This window comes from Cylas formicarius, unplaced genomic scaffold, assembly GCF_029955315.1.
Source record: "Cylas formicarius isolate icCylForm1 unplaced genomic scaffold, icCylForm1.1 PGA_scaffold_3__17_contigs__length_32017465, whole genome shotgun sequence".
Taxonomy (NCBI): domain Eukaryota; kingdom Metazoa; phylum Arthropoda; class Insecta; order Coleoptera; family Brentidae; genus Cylas; species Cylas formicarius.
Window position 1 is genome coordinate 22,501,371 of NW_026844326.1, and position 16,369 is coordinate 22,517,739.

General features: G+C 35.4%; 1 protein-coding gene across 2 annotated transcripts in view; it reads left to right on the forward strand.

Moving 5' to 3' along the window:
- The window catches only part of LOC132700031 (xanthine dehydrogenase-like), a 30,366-nt gene that overhangs the window by 6,670 nt on the left and 7,327 nt on the right, over positions 1 to 16,369 (forward strand). For both annotated transcript variants that reach the window (XM_060667102.1, XM_060667103.1), the window contains exons 5-18: positions 2,809 to 3,120; positions 7,669 to 7,895; positions 7,954 to 8,056; positions 9,933 to 10,060; positions 10,111 to 10,398; positions 10,451 to 10,619; positions 10,676 to 10,794; positions 10,845 to 11,178; positions 11,239 to 11,422; positions 11,473 to 11,631; positions 11,689 to 11,909; positions 11,963 to 12,153; positions 12,209 to 12,367; positions 12,440 to 12,568. In XM_060667102.1, the coding sequence (XP_060523085.1) occupies positions 2,809 to 3,120; positions 7,669 to 7,895; positions 7,954 to 8,056; positions 9,933 to 10,060; positions 10,111 to 10,398; positions 10,451 to 10,619; positions 10,676 to 10,794; positions 10,845 to 11,178; positions 11,239 to 11,422; positions 11,473 to 11,631; positions 11,689 to 11,909; positions 11,963 to 12,153; positions 12,209 to 12,367; positions 12,440 to 12,568 (2,723 nt within the window). The remainder of the gene's footprint in view (positions 1 to 2,808; positions 3,121 to 7,668; positions 7,896 to 7,953; positions 8,057 to 9,932; positions 10,061 to 10,110; positions 10,399 to 10,450; positions 10,620 to 10,675; positions 10,795 to 10,844; positions 11,179 to 11,238; positions 11,423 to 11,472; positions 11,632 to 11,688; positions 11,910 to 11,962; positions 12,154 to 12,208; positions 12,368 to 12,439; positions 12,569 to 16,369) is intronic.

The following is a 16,369-nucleotide window of genomic DNA, read 5'->3' on the forward strand; positions in this document are numbered from 1 at the left end:
TAAAGTTTGGTGCAGCATTATTTCTTCTTACATGCCCTTTTAACTCAGACGAAATCATCTCAATCGGATTAAATATACAATGATACGATGGTAATGTCAATATTTCATGTCCGTTTTGTTGTGCTATCGAATCGATTTTGTTAGTCTTTATTAAAAGATTTTATTTTTAATAATTCCAGGAGTGTGCTTTTTCGTGTATCTCTCTTCAAAATCATTTTCATAGACAAATTATTTAATTTCTTCTTTATTTCAAGAAGTATTTGGAATTTTTCTAATTTGGGCTGAATGATACTAGGCATTATCCAACACAATAGCAGTATTTGCAACAGTTTGTTTTCAAAACAGTCCTCAAATATAAAGAATTATTATTCGTTTTCCATGTGAAAGCAACACGTTTAATACACACCATCCTTTTTTTACTGTATCGTGAGTGTCGAACCACGATTCGTCTAAATACACCAATGGCCCTCCTTGCAAAAATCATTGAGATTCTTTTAGCCCTTGATGTTTATTAATTGTTTGGAATTGAAAATCCATTTTCTTCAAAAAAGTACGCAACGACTCTTTGGCACAACTAATATTTAATGATAGAATATACAGCGGCCTTCCGGCAGGACGTATGAAAATCGCTAAATATTAGGACTGTAGGTTCTACCAGCAGGATAAATGTGCATTAATTCTGATTCGTAAACGATTGCCCTACAAGCGCATTTTTGAATGACAGAGTTCAAACTTGTCGATTAGTTGCTCATAAAACATGGTCTGGAACTATAGAGGCAAATGCTTTTATAGCATATAAATATTTAAAAAAAGATTTTAATAAAAAGCACTCCGATTTTACTGCAGTTTTGGCACTACAACTTATTAATAACCAATGGTCAGGTGCTGCAGTAGAAACTCCGCTAGCTCCGCGCCAAGTACATAATGAAGTACGCCTACCCCAGAGACAAAATTGGCTTCCTGGAGAACACACTCTCACTGCCCTAAGTAAGGAAGATAAACGGCAAAGAGTGCAAAGAAAGTGTATTATTTGCAGTGAAATAAGAAATGTGCAGCAGAAGTCTAGTTATAGATGTAGCGCTTGTTGAATGCGAGCAGTAATGTGTTCTCCAACTACTGGAAGAAATTGTTTCAAATATCACATTCAGCATGGTATACCAGCCTAATTACATATTATAAATTTATGTCATTTGTTTTATAAAGTGTTCTTTATGTTAAGGTGATGAAAATATTAGTTCTCGTTTTATTTTATTAACTTCAGGAAGTACAAATATGACTAAATATGATTCCTGCCAGCAGGACATGAACTGATTAAGACGATGAGGCCACATGTTTTATTTTCTAGTTAGCACCTGTACTGCCAGAAGGACGTTTGGTTCTGCCTAAAGGCTAATCTTATGAGCGGAGAGAAGTCCTGCCGGCAGGACATGTGTCTCTGTACAAGAGTACTTGCAGAAGCGCCTCTGTACACTCTATCATTAAGTACTTTAAATACAGTTCTTCTACACTTTATAAGCGTCGTAGATTATACGCCTAATTAGATCTGCGTGTTGCTCTTTCAAAAGTCACGAAGTATCAGCATCTTCTCTCACTTTCCTTTTGCCTATTCCATTTGCATCAATTTTTCCTTCAGTTGACTTCGAAACTTTGGTCAAGTCACTGGTTTTTATTGCTGCTCCTACTTCTCCTTCTGAATTTCTTATAAAATTGTAAACAATCAGAACAATTTGTTTAGCATGCGAAGACAAATGGATCAGTATTTTTATTTGCTGAGGTAGTTTCGACTACCATCTCCACTTCGTCTTCAGATTCTGCGTTGTTTTCCACGTCCTCTTCTAACAGAAGAACACCTTCATTCCGCCGTCTCCACATTTTAAAGTGTTAAAAAGCAGGAAACTTCAAAAAATGATTAATTGCAAGATTCTAGTAAATATTTATTTGTATTCTTATGACGTACCTTTATCTACCGCAAATATAATTTATAGTCTTAAAAAAGATTGTTGTTGTTTACAAATCGAACAACTATATACAAAACACAAAAATACAAGAAGAAGAATGTTTTTAATCGAAACTAACCAAAACTTACCTATGAACTACACCCTCGCAGGGTCAAAGCTCGAGAATCAGGTACATAAATACGTACTTACCGGAAGGATCATAGTCAAATACCTCCGTAATATATGCATAATGCATGAAGGTCTTCAATAAGTGCACTATATTTTTGGTCGTATTATACAAAGGTTACGTCCTTAGCAAATTATTATTCTACCAATAATAAAGTTAAGACTCTTATTATAGCTTGTTGCTATTATTATCGTAATATTCAAAAAATGTTGTGTAGCTGATGTCAAAATCTTGTCAGACTCGTTTTGAAATGTAAATTTTGTGCAAGAATTTAATATATTTCACTAAAGACTATAATTAATATTATTTACATTTTCACCATCCCGGACAGATGTAACCAAAAAATACTTGTTCATTTAAAGTTGCTTTGCATATCTTAAGGTGAGGAACCGGCTTTAAAGTTTTTGATTTTTATAAAAAAATATATGAATAGGTATCAATTTTAATCCTAGGAGTAGTGGATATCTGGGTTTATTTGAATATTTGACATGTGATATAATTACACATTCGGTTTTGGTTGATTCATTTTTGAACGTAATTCTGCGTGGACGGGTTGAAATTAAAGGAATTACTTTAAATTCTCGATTCATAGCTACATTAACCACGCTTTTTGAGTATTTCAATGATACAAGTCGGAAAAAGTGTTATCCGGCGCAAACACGTATTATACATCATATATTCTAGGAAACATATGCCGTTGTACGGGATACAGACCGATTCTGTCCGCGTTCAAGTCCTTGTGTGACGACGCAACGGCAGATTTGAAAGCGTGCCTGACAGATATAGAAGATTTACGAAGCTGTAGCGAAACTAATACCGTAACTCGTGGCTGCCATAGCAAGGCAAGGTCGCCGTTTTACTTTCTTCCATCTGGCGAAACCTGGATTAAAGTTTTTGAATTAAACGACTTGTTGCAAGTTATGAGAACTTTCAGCGAGTCCGATAAAGGAGATAACGGGCGTAGTTACGCTTTGTTTGCCGGCAATACTGCCAAGGGTAAGGATGTACGAGGTTAGCGCCAAAATTTCCCGGCCTGACATAGATGCAGCTCCAGTATCACGATAAAACTTTGTCTTCTTTTAAATACATATCTTAGTAGGCTGCAAAAAAAAATTAAGTATTTTTTTTTACAGCATTTTAAACAAGACGTGTCCGAAAAAATGTCGCAAATAACGCAAATTGAGTATAGAACAGTCATCAAGTTTTTGACAAAAGAAGGGTGAGCACCTAAAATTATTAAAGAAAGGCTGGATGGTGTGTACGGTCAAAGTTCTCCTTCGTATTCTGTAGTGAATGAATGATTGAAGATAATTCAAGAACTGGTCGACCAGTAGGGGTCATAACGGAAGATATTGTGGCGATTGTGGAAGAGGTGATATTGAGTGATCGACTTTCAAAGGTCAAGGAAATCTCAGAAATTACTAAGCTTTCTGATACAAGTGTTCGTAGAATCCTGCATGATTGCATAAGGTTAGTGCAAGATGGGTTCCTAAAAACCTTTCGGTTATTTAAAAACAACGCCGTGTCGAGTGTGCGCGGTCTTTTTTGGAACCGAAGACTGTGATAGAAACTATTGTGACGGGAGATGAAACTATGGTTCTCTATTATAACCCTCTATCGAAAAAAGAATCAATGGAGTGGCGCCGTAAGGGTGAAGCACCTCCAAGAAAATTCAGAGTCTGCCAGTCAACAAAAAAGGTGATGGCCACGATCTTTTGGGATTGTGAAGGAATTCTTTTGATAGATTTTAAAGAAACTAATACCACTATCAATGGTAAATATTACGCAAGATTATTACATAAATTGCGAGACTGCATCCGCGTCAAACGTCGAGGAAAACTGACCAGAGGCGTGCGTCTTTTGCACGATAATGCACCTCTCCATATTGCTGGTGTTGCACAAGCTGCCATTTTAGAGTGTGGGTTCCAAAGGATATATCATCCTCCCTATAGTCCAGATATGGCTCCCATATCTGTTATCCGATATTTGTTTGGATATTTGAAAAAAGACTTACGTGGACGGCGGTTTAACGACGAAGTTGATTTAAAAGAGTTTTTCTTAGCTCATTTTGCAGACAAACCAAAAGAATATTTTGTTAAAGGGACTGAGCTGATAATAAATAGATGTAATAAGTGTATTGAAGTTAAGGGAGATTATATTGAAAAATACTCTACTTTGTTTCTCTCATATTCAAACCGGGAAATTTTGGCGCTGCTCTCTTAACTTGTAAATATGCGTATAAAAAACTAAATGGTGAATTCCAAATATAATCTTTTAATGACACTTTTCATTGGGAAACAGTTATTTAATTTTCATAACACCTCAGTGCTGCTCTCTTGCGGTAAAAATTATGCCGGAGAAAGTGATTTATTTTTACATCTTTAAAAGTGGACATTCAGCAAACAGAATAAAGCTGGTTGCTGTAAATATTTAGGGTTCGCCCTATCACCCTTTGATCGCCACATAAATACATTTTTTTTTAATCTTTGGACAGATATTATAACTGTATTGAGAGCTGTATTAAATAATTAATAAATATTATTGTGTTTATAACATTTTATACTAAATTTGCAGCAAAATTGCAATAACTTATGTAAGTATGTAAAATAAGATTAAGTTATTAATTATTTCAATTAATTCAATTATTAAGTTTTATTATTGTTACTTATTATAATTATTATTAAGTTATATTTAAGTTTTAACCGCTGGTTAACATAACGCATAATCCAAAAAAAAGGCTTTTGTTTATAAAATATTTTTTCAATTGTAGCTTACGTCTTCAGAAATGAAGTTATGACTTGATTCAATTAAAAAAGAACAACTTTCAGGAGCACGAAAGGAGTTGAAAATAACTCCAAAATTGAGAAAACCATGATATGAAAAGGACAGCAATCAGTATCAAAACAAAGCGGCGAAAAACCAAAGAATACGATACCAATAAAGATCACAGACAGGGAGATTCATAGGCAGCAACAATATTTAATCTAGTCTTGGAGTGTATACTAATAAACATATATAAAGGAACAATTTGAACAAGATTGCTTTCGAAACATCGAAGCCACTTTGCGATTTCTTGTCGTAGAGAGACGCATTGTTTTTTCTATCGTGCTCCTGCGGACCACTATTGAACTTTCACAAAATCGTTGTAATTTTATTGTGCATACACTCTGTATAAACCGTCTTGCAGATCTCACTGAACTTCAAAGTTACGGCAAACTTTGATAAATATTAAAATTTCTTAGAAATAATAGCGATTTCCAATGATGTTTTTTCAAATATCTCGCGCACTCTATATGATAGACGAAACCTGGAAATCTGTCTCGACACAAATTATCGCATCTTTGACAGTTTTTCAATTATCCCCAATAATTTACCCACAAAAACGGATTTTTTTTGGATATTAGAGATTTTTTTGCTCATAGACGGCACACCCTGTATATAATTTAAACAATGTTCGAAATGCAGGTTATACCCCTGGATCTCCCACAAATACTTGTTTTCTGAAACCATGCAGTACGTGGTAATGGTAAATGACATCATCGCGTCTAGATTGAGAGCGAGAAATGGTGATTGTTATTTGGATTTTTTCAAATATCTCGATCAGCGTATGTGGCAGACGAAAACCGTAAATACAAAAATTGTAGCAATAAGTTATATTTTCTACAAATTTTGATTTACAGCTAATAATTTACTGTAAAAAAACAATTCGGGTCTTTTATAATTTTGTCTATAATTTAAAAACCCTGTAAATTATCGAAAAAATGCTTAAAATTAAAGTTATAGTTCCGGATATTCAGCGTCTTTTGGTTCGAGAATTTTGTAGATCAGATTAACAGCTTTCAAGGATTTTTTTTCTGTACGCCAAAATAACAAAAAAAAATTCAAAAATTTTCAAAAAATACTTAGTGCGGACACGGACCTTTACTGCGCTGCTCAATTTGAAGTTGATATCTGCAAATTTAGGACACATAACACTTTTCTTATATAGCACGGTATATCAGGAACACCCTGTACAATAGCTGAAAACCTTAAATACAAAAGTTTTAGCTATCTATACGGACTATATCGCAATGTAAAAGAAAGTGACATCTGAATTATAATCTTTCAGTACCCATTTCTCGGAATTTGCGGCGCACCCTGTATATTTTTGAAAAATTGTCAAGAATAAAAGTTTCTGCATCTTCTGGTTCAAGATTTTTTTCGGTTTCGAAAAATGATATTTTTTGTATATATAAAATTTGTATACGAGCGTAGATACCTTTAAAAAATCGAACTTTTCGAAAGAATCAAGAGGAGGTGAAATAATAGCTCAATTACAAAGAGAAAGGAGCTGCAATTGAATGAAGGGAAAACTAAATTAATAATCTATACACGAAGAACTGCCAGAAGTGTGTTAAACATAGGAAATGACAGCTTTAAAGCAGTAAACAAATTAAAATACTAGTACAGGAGAAAAATATACTGAAATTGAAGAAAATTTTTATTATTTTTTTTATGAAAAAACTCAAAGATTAACAAAACTATAATAAGACCAACTTATTGTATGCTGCAGAAACTATGACAATGACGAATAGAGATGAAGAAAAAATAAAAGTTGCTGATATCGACAGCTGGCCTGACCTGGTCAGTGAAAGTAGACTAAAATAATTACAGTACAAGAACCAATAACGAGGTACTGGAAGATTTTATTGACGGGGATATAGTAAGGAAAATAAAATAAATATGATTAAAGTGATTGGGGCATGTGTGGAGAACAGTAGAGACCACAACGATATACTGAATGTTACAGTGGAACCCAGGCGGGAAACGAAGAAGGGAAAGACCAAGGTAAAAATGGTCAGAGGAAGTTAAGGAGGACTCGAGAAGAGCCGAAGTCGTAAATTGGCACGAAAAGCGGCAATAGAAAAGAACGGAGAAAGTTGCAAACTATGCAAAGTATGCTCACCTCGACAATTGGATCTAGAAAGCTTTCTATAAACTGCGCAACCGTTTCTAAGAGTGCTCAAACACTATCTTAGACAAACACCCAATAGTGTTTAAAGGAATTCCTACAGATTTTGACAAAATTTGAGTACAACAAATCGTTTATGAGGATTTAAGCTACAATTTAAAAAATATATATCCAATTCGAGTCAGCAGTTGGCTAGAAAATTAAATTTGAAATTGATCTAAATTATAGTGATGATTTTGTTTCGAAGTGTATTTTGTGTGTGTAACCATATCATATTAATATTTAACATTTCAAATAAGTTTGTGTGAAATTTTCGTGTCTTAATTCATATTTATTTGCTTCAGCGAGACTTCACATGCAAAGGCTGAAAGTTTTTTTTTAAAATCGAGTTAGTTTACCCCGAAACCAATAAAACAAGTCGAAAACTAAATCGCAAACATCATTAAAAGTTTCCGCGTCTCGCAATTTTTATGCAGTTTCTCCATTAACGCCCCCTCATATTAGCTTACAAAGTCAATAGTCATTATCCGAAGCAAAAAGATCGCACTGATTACCTCCACATTTTACGGGCGCATTTTTAAACCCAATTTTAGGTGTCTATAAAAATAAAAGTGCCATTAACGTCTCTGTCGACATATCCAATATAACCGAGTTGGTGGGACATCAACTTAATGAAAACACCCTCGTGCTTGGGGCAAACATTACCCTCACGGATACAATGGCGATATTACTAGCCACGGCGAAAACCAGCCGGGGGTACAAATATCTGGAAAAATTAGCCGACCATATCGATCTCGTGGCAAATGTACCAGTAAGGAATGTGAGGCGGTCCCGCGTGAAAAGACTTTTTCCCGCACAATAAAATTTTCAAATTTCAGATCGGCACATTGGCCGGGAACTTGATGATGAAACACCAGCATAAAAGCTTCCCGTCAGATATTTTTTTAATTCTCGCCGCTGTCGATGCACGATTGGAAATCGGTAAGATTATTTTATAGTGCGAGAGAGCTCCTTTTAATTAGATTGCCAGTGAACCGGACATTTAAGATTCCAACTGCGCTAGATAGTAATTTTGCATGTTTTATGAAAGTCCAAGGTCGGCAACATCAGGCGACATCTTGTGGATATTTGTGGACCGTGACATGTTTCATCTCAGTATAGTAAATATGCATGTGAATTTGCAAAGTGGATAGCACCGTTTCTAGTGATGATTAATAAGTGATTTTGAGATGTATCTGTTTAGTGATAGCCGTACACTAGACAGGTATATGAAAATTATTGATATAGCAAAATGTCCAGTTCATCGACACCAAACTGTCGGATTCCACGAAATGTATAGCAGCAAATAAAAATTTATTTTTTCCTATAGAACGTCCTGTACATATGGATCTTTAATATTTAGAGCTTTCACCATGAAGGTAAGATAGAAAATATATATAAAAAGTCTCAAAATTTTGGGAAATGCTTAGCTTCACTAGAGTAAGAAGAAAATAGTGCTTTAAATGAAGAAGACAAGAAAAATTAGGAGGAAAATAATTCTAATTGTGGGGATTCAATAAAAAAGTGCCATCTGTGTAAAAAGTAAGACCACGAATCATTTGGAGTAATTGCATTTTTTTGGAGGAAGTGCTTTGGAGATGAGATATATAACTAACCAAAATTAACGATTCATGTGCATAGCTTCCATAACAAAAGAAATACGAAAATAAAGCTAAAATGATTTTTTAATATTATTAGCTTTTCTTTTTCCTGTTTTTTGTGAAAAAGTAAATTCACGAATATTCCGCCCATAATATAACGGATTAACATTTTCTACTCCTTTCTGTAAAATACCCAATTATACACCGATCCAGCGTGCGAGAAGCGTCATTGGACCACATGGACCATTGGACCACAATTCGCATATTTCCGGGATTGGGATCAATCGGATGTTTACGGAGCTTTTACAGCAGGGCTTGAATTTTGACGTTGAATGTATTCGTGTTTATTTTGCAAAAATGTACCCAAAAACTAACGGTTGTAGAAAAAGTATAGTACGCAACACGTTTGGTAAACTTTCATAGTCACTCGTTGATGCCAATGCCATTTAACATACTTCCTGCATAATATACTCTTAATTAAAACAATATTTTAAAATCTAAAAAGGAAAATTATCCGTTTCAAGGGAACTCTCCCCTAATAAGAATGACTATGTAGGAAAGATTAATTTGCAGTGATTTATCGAAACAAGTCAAAACTACTTGTGAATAAAAGCTCAAATGTGATACCTTAAGCATCATATCTGACAAAAAAATGACATATTATTTTCTCGAGGGACTATCCAGGGTGCTACTTGAATTTATGTTAACCATCTCGTTAGTAATATAACGGTCACATTTAACAACTCCGTCGATTTTTTTATTTGAGACATGGGAAGAAGTAGAAACTCATATTGCTGAAATTCATTTTGTTATGGCAGAAACCAATACATTTTCTTAAATGTGGACGACGTAGCAATTTGTTTTTCTTTAAACCCGCACATAAGTCAATAACTTTTTTCTTTTTTTATTATTAATAATTCGCTGAGTATACTTAATGAAAAAACATTTATGCAATAATGCTTAGGAATGGCTTCTTAAGAAAAAGACCTGGAAACATTCATATTTTTCAGGGGTAGACATCTTCAATATCTTAACATTAACAACACATAAATTTCCATTCCAAGCGAACCGATACATAAAACATTTTGAAAATAAAGCTTCAATATGTAAAAGAAATTCTTTTAACAAATGCCCTTATGACTTATAGAGTGCAACTTCTGCGATTGCAGTAAATAATAACTCTTGCGATTTTGTCATTACAACAGCTTCTGTTTTAGTCGATTACAACAACAAAACATATCACCTAACGGCGGAACATTTTCTGGCAACCGACATGTCAAACAAAATCATCCACAAAATACACTTACCTGTATTGGACAACACCTATAAATTCGAAAGTTACAAGGTATGACTTGTACGATTCTTTCCACCCACATAAATCAAAAACTTCTTCAGATCATGCCCAGAAAGCAAAACGCACATGCGCTGGTGAACGCTGGTTTTCTTTTAAAATTAAGCGCCGACTATACCGTCGAATCGGCTCGCATAGTATTTGGCTGTATCAACGAGAACTTCGTCCGGGCTATCCACACCGAAACGTATTTGAAAGGAAAACCTATATTCGACAACGAAGTGCTGCAAATAGCTTTCCAAAAATTGGACGAAGAACTAATCTGCGACCACGCGGAGCCTGATTCGCAGCCAAAATTTAGAAATCGTCTAGCTATTTCTCTGTTTTACAAGGTAAAATCTATTGGGTCTCATTAAAGTCTCTGATATCGTACTATATTTTCAGTATGTTCTGAGTATAGCACCGATACAGATCATTTCTCACTCCCACAAATCTGGGAGATCTGTTCTCGACAGACCGGTATCCAGAGCTACGCAAGACTATGAAACTGAAGAGTGCTTGTATCCATTAGCCAGAAGCACTTCTAAAATCGAAGCTAAATATCAAGTTACTGGTAATTTCAATCGAACAGTCTCCTGCACTCAGGGTTTGTGTTTCCATCGATTTCAGGTGAAGCTGAGTACGTTTTAGACATGCCCAACTTACCAAATCAATTATTCGCTGCATTCGTACTAGCACAAGCTACTCCAGGGTCCCGGATTATCAAATGTAATCCTGACAAAGCATTGGTAATACTCCAGAATCATCTGGTGCCTGATAAAGGCGTTCTAAATTGTAGAAACTAAAAGGTGTTAAGGCATTTTTTGATAAGAGCTCCATCCCGGGAAAAAATTATTTCGGAAAATTCATGGCACCTCCTGTGAACTCCACAGATCCTCCCCCTCCACCCGTAGAGGAAGAGCTGTTTTGTAGTGGTAAAGTGCTGTATCACTCCCAACCAATAGGAATCGTAGTAGCGACTTCGCAAATGCTAGCTCAACACGCTGCCGAGCTAGTGGAAATTAGCTATGCCAATGCTTCAGAAAAACCATTCGTTACCATCCAAGACGTTCTAGAGAGAGGGAATACTGGAAAAATTCAGGAAGCTAATATTATCCTACCAAGTCGTAAAGGTTGTGCGATTATTTTGACGGCTTCTGTAAAATTTATCTATTGATTTCTCGTCCTTTCAGGGACTAGTGTAATTAATGAAATTTGTGGCAAGTACAACATGTCCTGGCAGTACCATTTTCATATGGAAACCCAATGCTGCAATGCAGTACCCACAGAAGAAGGCTTGCATTTGTATCCAACAACGCAATGGATGGACCTTTGTCAAAGGTCTGCTGCAACGGTCTTGAATATTCCAGTCCACAAGTAAGTAGCTTTAACTACAATTATACAAATTAACCTTGGCAAGTTTTAAGGATAGATGTGTCGGTGAAAAGGTTGGGTGGGGGGTTTGGTGCGAAAATCGCTAGGATCGCAATGGTAGCTTCTGCAGCTGCCATCGCAGCGCATTTGTTGAAGAAACCAGTCAAACTGTGGATGCCTTTGGAGACAAACATAAGCGTGATGGGTAAAAGGTGATGCGATCTATTATCTCCCTTTGCTTATAAACGCTATTCTTTGACCCTTTGTAGGTACCCCATATTGAGCCATTACAAGGTAGGTGTTGACGAGACGGGTCTAATACAGTATCTTGAAAATGAGTTTTATTATGATCACGGGTGTGGGGGCAACGAGCAATGCTTGATGCTCCTTCTTGACATTTACACGGGAGTGTATAAATACGACACTTGGCAAAGCAATGCCAAGTTGACTACCACAGATACTGCAGCTAATGCTTACACCAGAGCACCAGGTTTTAATATATTTTTCAAAAGGAACTTAACGATGGCCCATCGTGTTTCACAGGTAGCCTGGAAGGATTCGGCATGATAGAATCGATCATGGAACACGCCGCTATGGAAATCGGCATGGACCCTTGGGAGTTCAAAGTAAAAAATATCGACCCCAAACATAATCAACTTAAAGAACATATCAATGATTTTATCCAATGGGCGGAAATCGACAAGAGACGTAAGGATATAACGAAGTTTAACCAGGTGCAATTTGAATTGAGACGAATGACAAGAAGTTCCTTGTTTTGATATATTCCAGGAAAACAACTGGAAGAAAAAGGGCCTTTCGATATCCCCAATGATATACCCATTCGAGCTGTGGTTTGCTTATGAAGCAATAGTTTCAATTTATCACGCCGATGGAACAGTATCGATTGCCCATGGTGGGGTTGAGGTGGGTCAAGGTATAAATACCAAGGTGAGTGGTGTTAACTCAAGAGTTCCTAGGAGTTATTTGATTTCCTAAACAGAACTGAAATGTTGATTTTAGGCAGTTGAAGCATGCGCTTACAAGTTGGGAATACCGATAGAAAAAATAAACGTCAAATCGAGTAATACCCTAATAGCCCCCAATTCTCATATGACCGGAGCAAGCATTGCGAGCGAAGGTGTATGTTGGGTAAGAACCATCCCACCACTTACGATTTGAATATATTATTATAATATTTACTGTGAATATACATTGCGTCCAATGTACGCGTTTTATAAGTATTCTGGGACAAAACTTTATTGGCTTAATTTTCATGAACATGGCAATCTATGATTTTTCGCTAACCCAAAGTTTTTTAAAACACTTAAGTAATATACAAAGTTACAACAAATTAATATTCGAGAATTCACTAAGTTAGTTATCAAAAGTTAACCATGGAAAAAAGAGATAGAACTATTGCACGTAATTAAAAATATCCAATAATCTATTAATAGCATATTATGCAACAAGTGCGGTAAACGGCATTTGACTCAAGAGTTTATTTGACACGAGCAGAGCGAGTGTTTAATAAACGAGTGGTGAGTTAAAAAGTTTACCGAACGTGTTGCATACTATACTTTTTCTACGACCGTTAGTTTTTGGGTACATTTCCGTAAAACAACACTAATACATTCACTGACATGACCGTCAGAATTGACAAACTTCAAAATTCAAGGCGTGGGAAATATCTCCGAAAACATTGCTTCCAAATCCGTGCGGTAAAATCCCGGAAATGTCCGAAGTGGCTCGGATTCGTGGGAAAGGAAACGTGACGTGGTAAAGTGACGCTTCCCGCATGCTAGATCGGTATGTAATTAGGTATTTTACCGACGGGAGTAGAAAAATTATTATTAAGCATTATTTTTGATAAAGTGTGTGTATATGTGTGTAATATATTTTAAGTATATTTTATATTACCATAAACATTGTTTTCTCTTACTTAGATCTGATTCAGTGTTTGGTTAATGAAAAATAATAATAATAATTATAACTTTATTCACATATGAAAAAGAGGCGACTCAGATGAACAAAAGAATATATTTTGAGCCTCTGTTTTTAAACTTATCCTAAACAAAAAAAGGGTGCTATGCTTGGCACGAAAGATGGGCATAAAAAAAAATAATTAATTGAATTATTAAACAATTTTTTCTACTCGTTTCTGTAAAATGCCTTGCGCTTGCGCGTCATTTTACCTCGTTAGTTTCATTTGCCACAGTTGCGAGTCACTTCGGACATTTCTCGGATGTTTTCGGAGATATTACCGCACGGTTTCAATTTTCACGTTTGTCAATTCTGACGGTCATGTTAGTCAATATATTCGTATAGTTTTCCAAAAATTTGCGTAAAAACTAACGCTCCGCTCGTGACTCAAATGCCGTTTACCGCACTTGTTGCATAATATACTATAAGTCACCTTTATTAAATATTCGCTCCGCTCGTGCCAAATAAACTCGTGACTCGAATACCGTTTACCATACTTGCTCTATAATATTCTTCACGCAGGTGTGTGGCAAAGGTATTGTTTAGGAATTAAATGATATGTAAAAGATCTTTCAAAAATTTCAGTGGTGTGACGTGGAAGCATAATTTTCTCAAAGATGATGTGGAGAATTCATTCTTATAATTTTGTGATAAAGATTATATTTATGGAAATATCGTCAGTTTTTCATATTAAGCTTCCTTCAGTTTTTGACTAACATTTGACTACAATGATTATTAAATAGTGTTTCTAGACTTTTCTATCCATTCTGAGGCAGCCGCTGTGAGACAAGAACAATGGATGACGTCAGAGTGGTTAAAAGAACATAAAACTATCGAATCACACGGGAGCATCTTTATTGATTTGTTAAAAATATTTTTAGAACCATATAGGCATTTTAATTGGGCAACGAATTTTTTGATACCTTGTATAATGCGACCATTAAATCTTAGCTTATTTTCGAGCATTAGATCAAGGTGTTTTCCTCTGCTTTCAAAGAAAAGACGCATTAAATATTTTTTATTTCAACTAGTTGAGACAGTCGATTAACATCCACGAGCCTACTAAACATTTTTTTGGATTTAGATGATTGGATTAATGATTTATAAATCAATATTTATGATAAGACAGATTTCCAAAATGTTATCTCCCGGATGTGAGTAATAAACTTGCGCATCATCTGCATGCATTTGAATTTTGCAGTGCTGTCGTCCCAGAATGGAGCCTTGAGCCACACCAGATATTATAGCACGGCAGTCTGATTGTTGTTCATTTACGATCTTGTAGGTAGTTACCCATAAATTCGACAACACTGTCAGTGAGCACTATGTATTTTAGAATAGTAAGCAAAGTATGATGATTCGAGGTATCAAATGCCTTATAGTAATCCAACATTCCCAAGATGGTCAATTTGCTTCGTCAATTGTGCCGAACAAACTATTACAAGAGCAGTTGCATAACCGTACCCCTTTTGAAGCCCGACTTATCCAAATGATCAATTAGTTGCTTCCATAATTTTGGAAACTAGTATTAAAATGCTAATAGTCCACTATAAGTTTTGAGAAGAGGCACATATAGAGGCAGATATATTTAAAAATAAATATTTAAGAATAAATGGACTTTGTGATACCACAAAGGTTTAGATTTCAAACCACTCAAGACAATTGGATTAGTTAGATATTAGTCCAGTATGGTAACTGTGTTTGAAACCTTAATTAACGTTAAGTAGGCATTTTCTCCTTTTTAATTATCTTAATCGTAACATTTCTGAGACTTTTGTTTTGTTCAAAATCAACGACATTTTTAGTACTTTTATATATATGATTTTAGTTTTTATAAATAGTTTGATGTTGTGTGTTGTCCACGGTTCATCCATCCATTAATTTCCGAATATTATATCGCATATGTTTCGTCACGGAAGCGAATGTAATTGGTCATACAAGAGAGTGAAATTAACATTTAACTCATCAAAAACGAGTTCGTGATCCGAGATATCAATCGATATTGCACCCTTTAAAAGGATGGATATATAGGTATCGGTAATGGTTGTAAATTTTCAAATATAAAGTTAACTTTTTGCTCTGGATGTGTCTATTGATAATGATTGTAAATTCACTGGTACAGTTAAAAAAAAACTAATTAATTATTTGATATGGTAAAGTTTATAAATTATTAAATAAAACTATTTAATCATTTACCAATTTCAATTCATAGATCGCTAATAGAAAATTGAATAGAAATATTTGTTGTTGCTAACATATAAGGTTGTTCGGAAAGTCATTTCGTTTTTTCCCGTCAGAGGACTTAATTACGTTTTTTCGAAACCAACTTCACACTTAAGCCGCATAACCATTATATGTCTTGAGAGCTGATATTGCAAGGCTTGTTCTATTAATTCTAAGCAGTAGTTTTTGGTTGGTTGGTTGGAGAGCAATAAACAGCATTTTCGTCATATTTTACTTTTTTACTTCAGAAAAGGTAAAAATGCTGTCCAAGCGAGAAAAAAATTGACGGATGTGTATGGAGAAGGCGTGTTAACAGTACGCCAGTGCCAGAACTGGTTTGCAAAATTTCGATCCGGCAATTTTGATGTCGAAGATGCACCACGGTCTGGAAGGCCGGTCGAAGCTGACAAAGATGCGATAAAGGCATTAGTTGATGCAAATCGGCGAATAACCACACGAGAGATCGGTGAGAGATTAAATTTGTCGAATTCGACTGTTTATGGCCATTTGAAACGCATGGGCTAAACCTCGAAGCTCGATGTGTGGATGCCCCATGTCCTTACGGAGCGAAATTTGTGTCGTCGCGTTGACGTGTGTGATTCGCTCCTCAAACGTCAAGAAAATGATCCATTTTTGAAGCGGATTATTACTGGGGACGAAAAATGGGTTATATACAACAATGTTAAACGCAAGAGGTCATGGAGCAGAAAAGATGAACCGGCTCAAAGCGTGTCAAAAGGCAACATT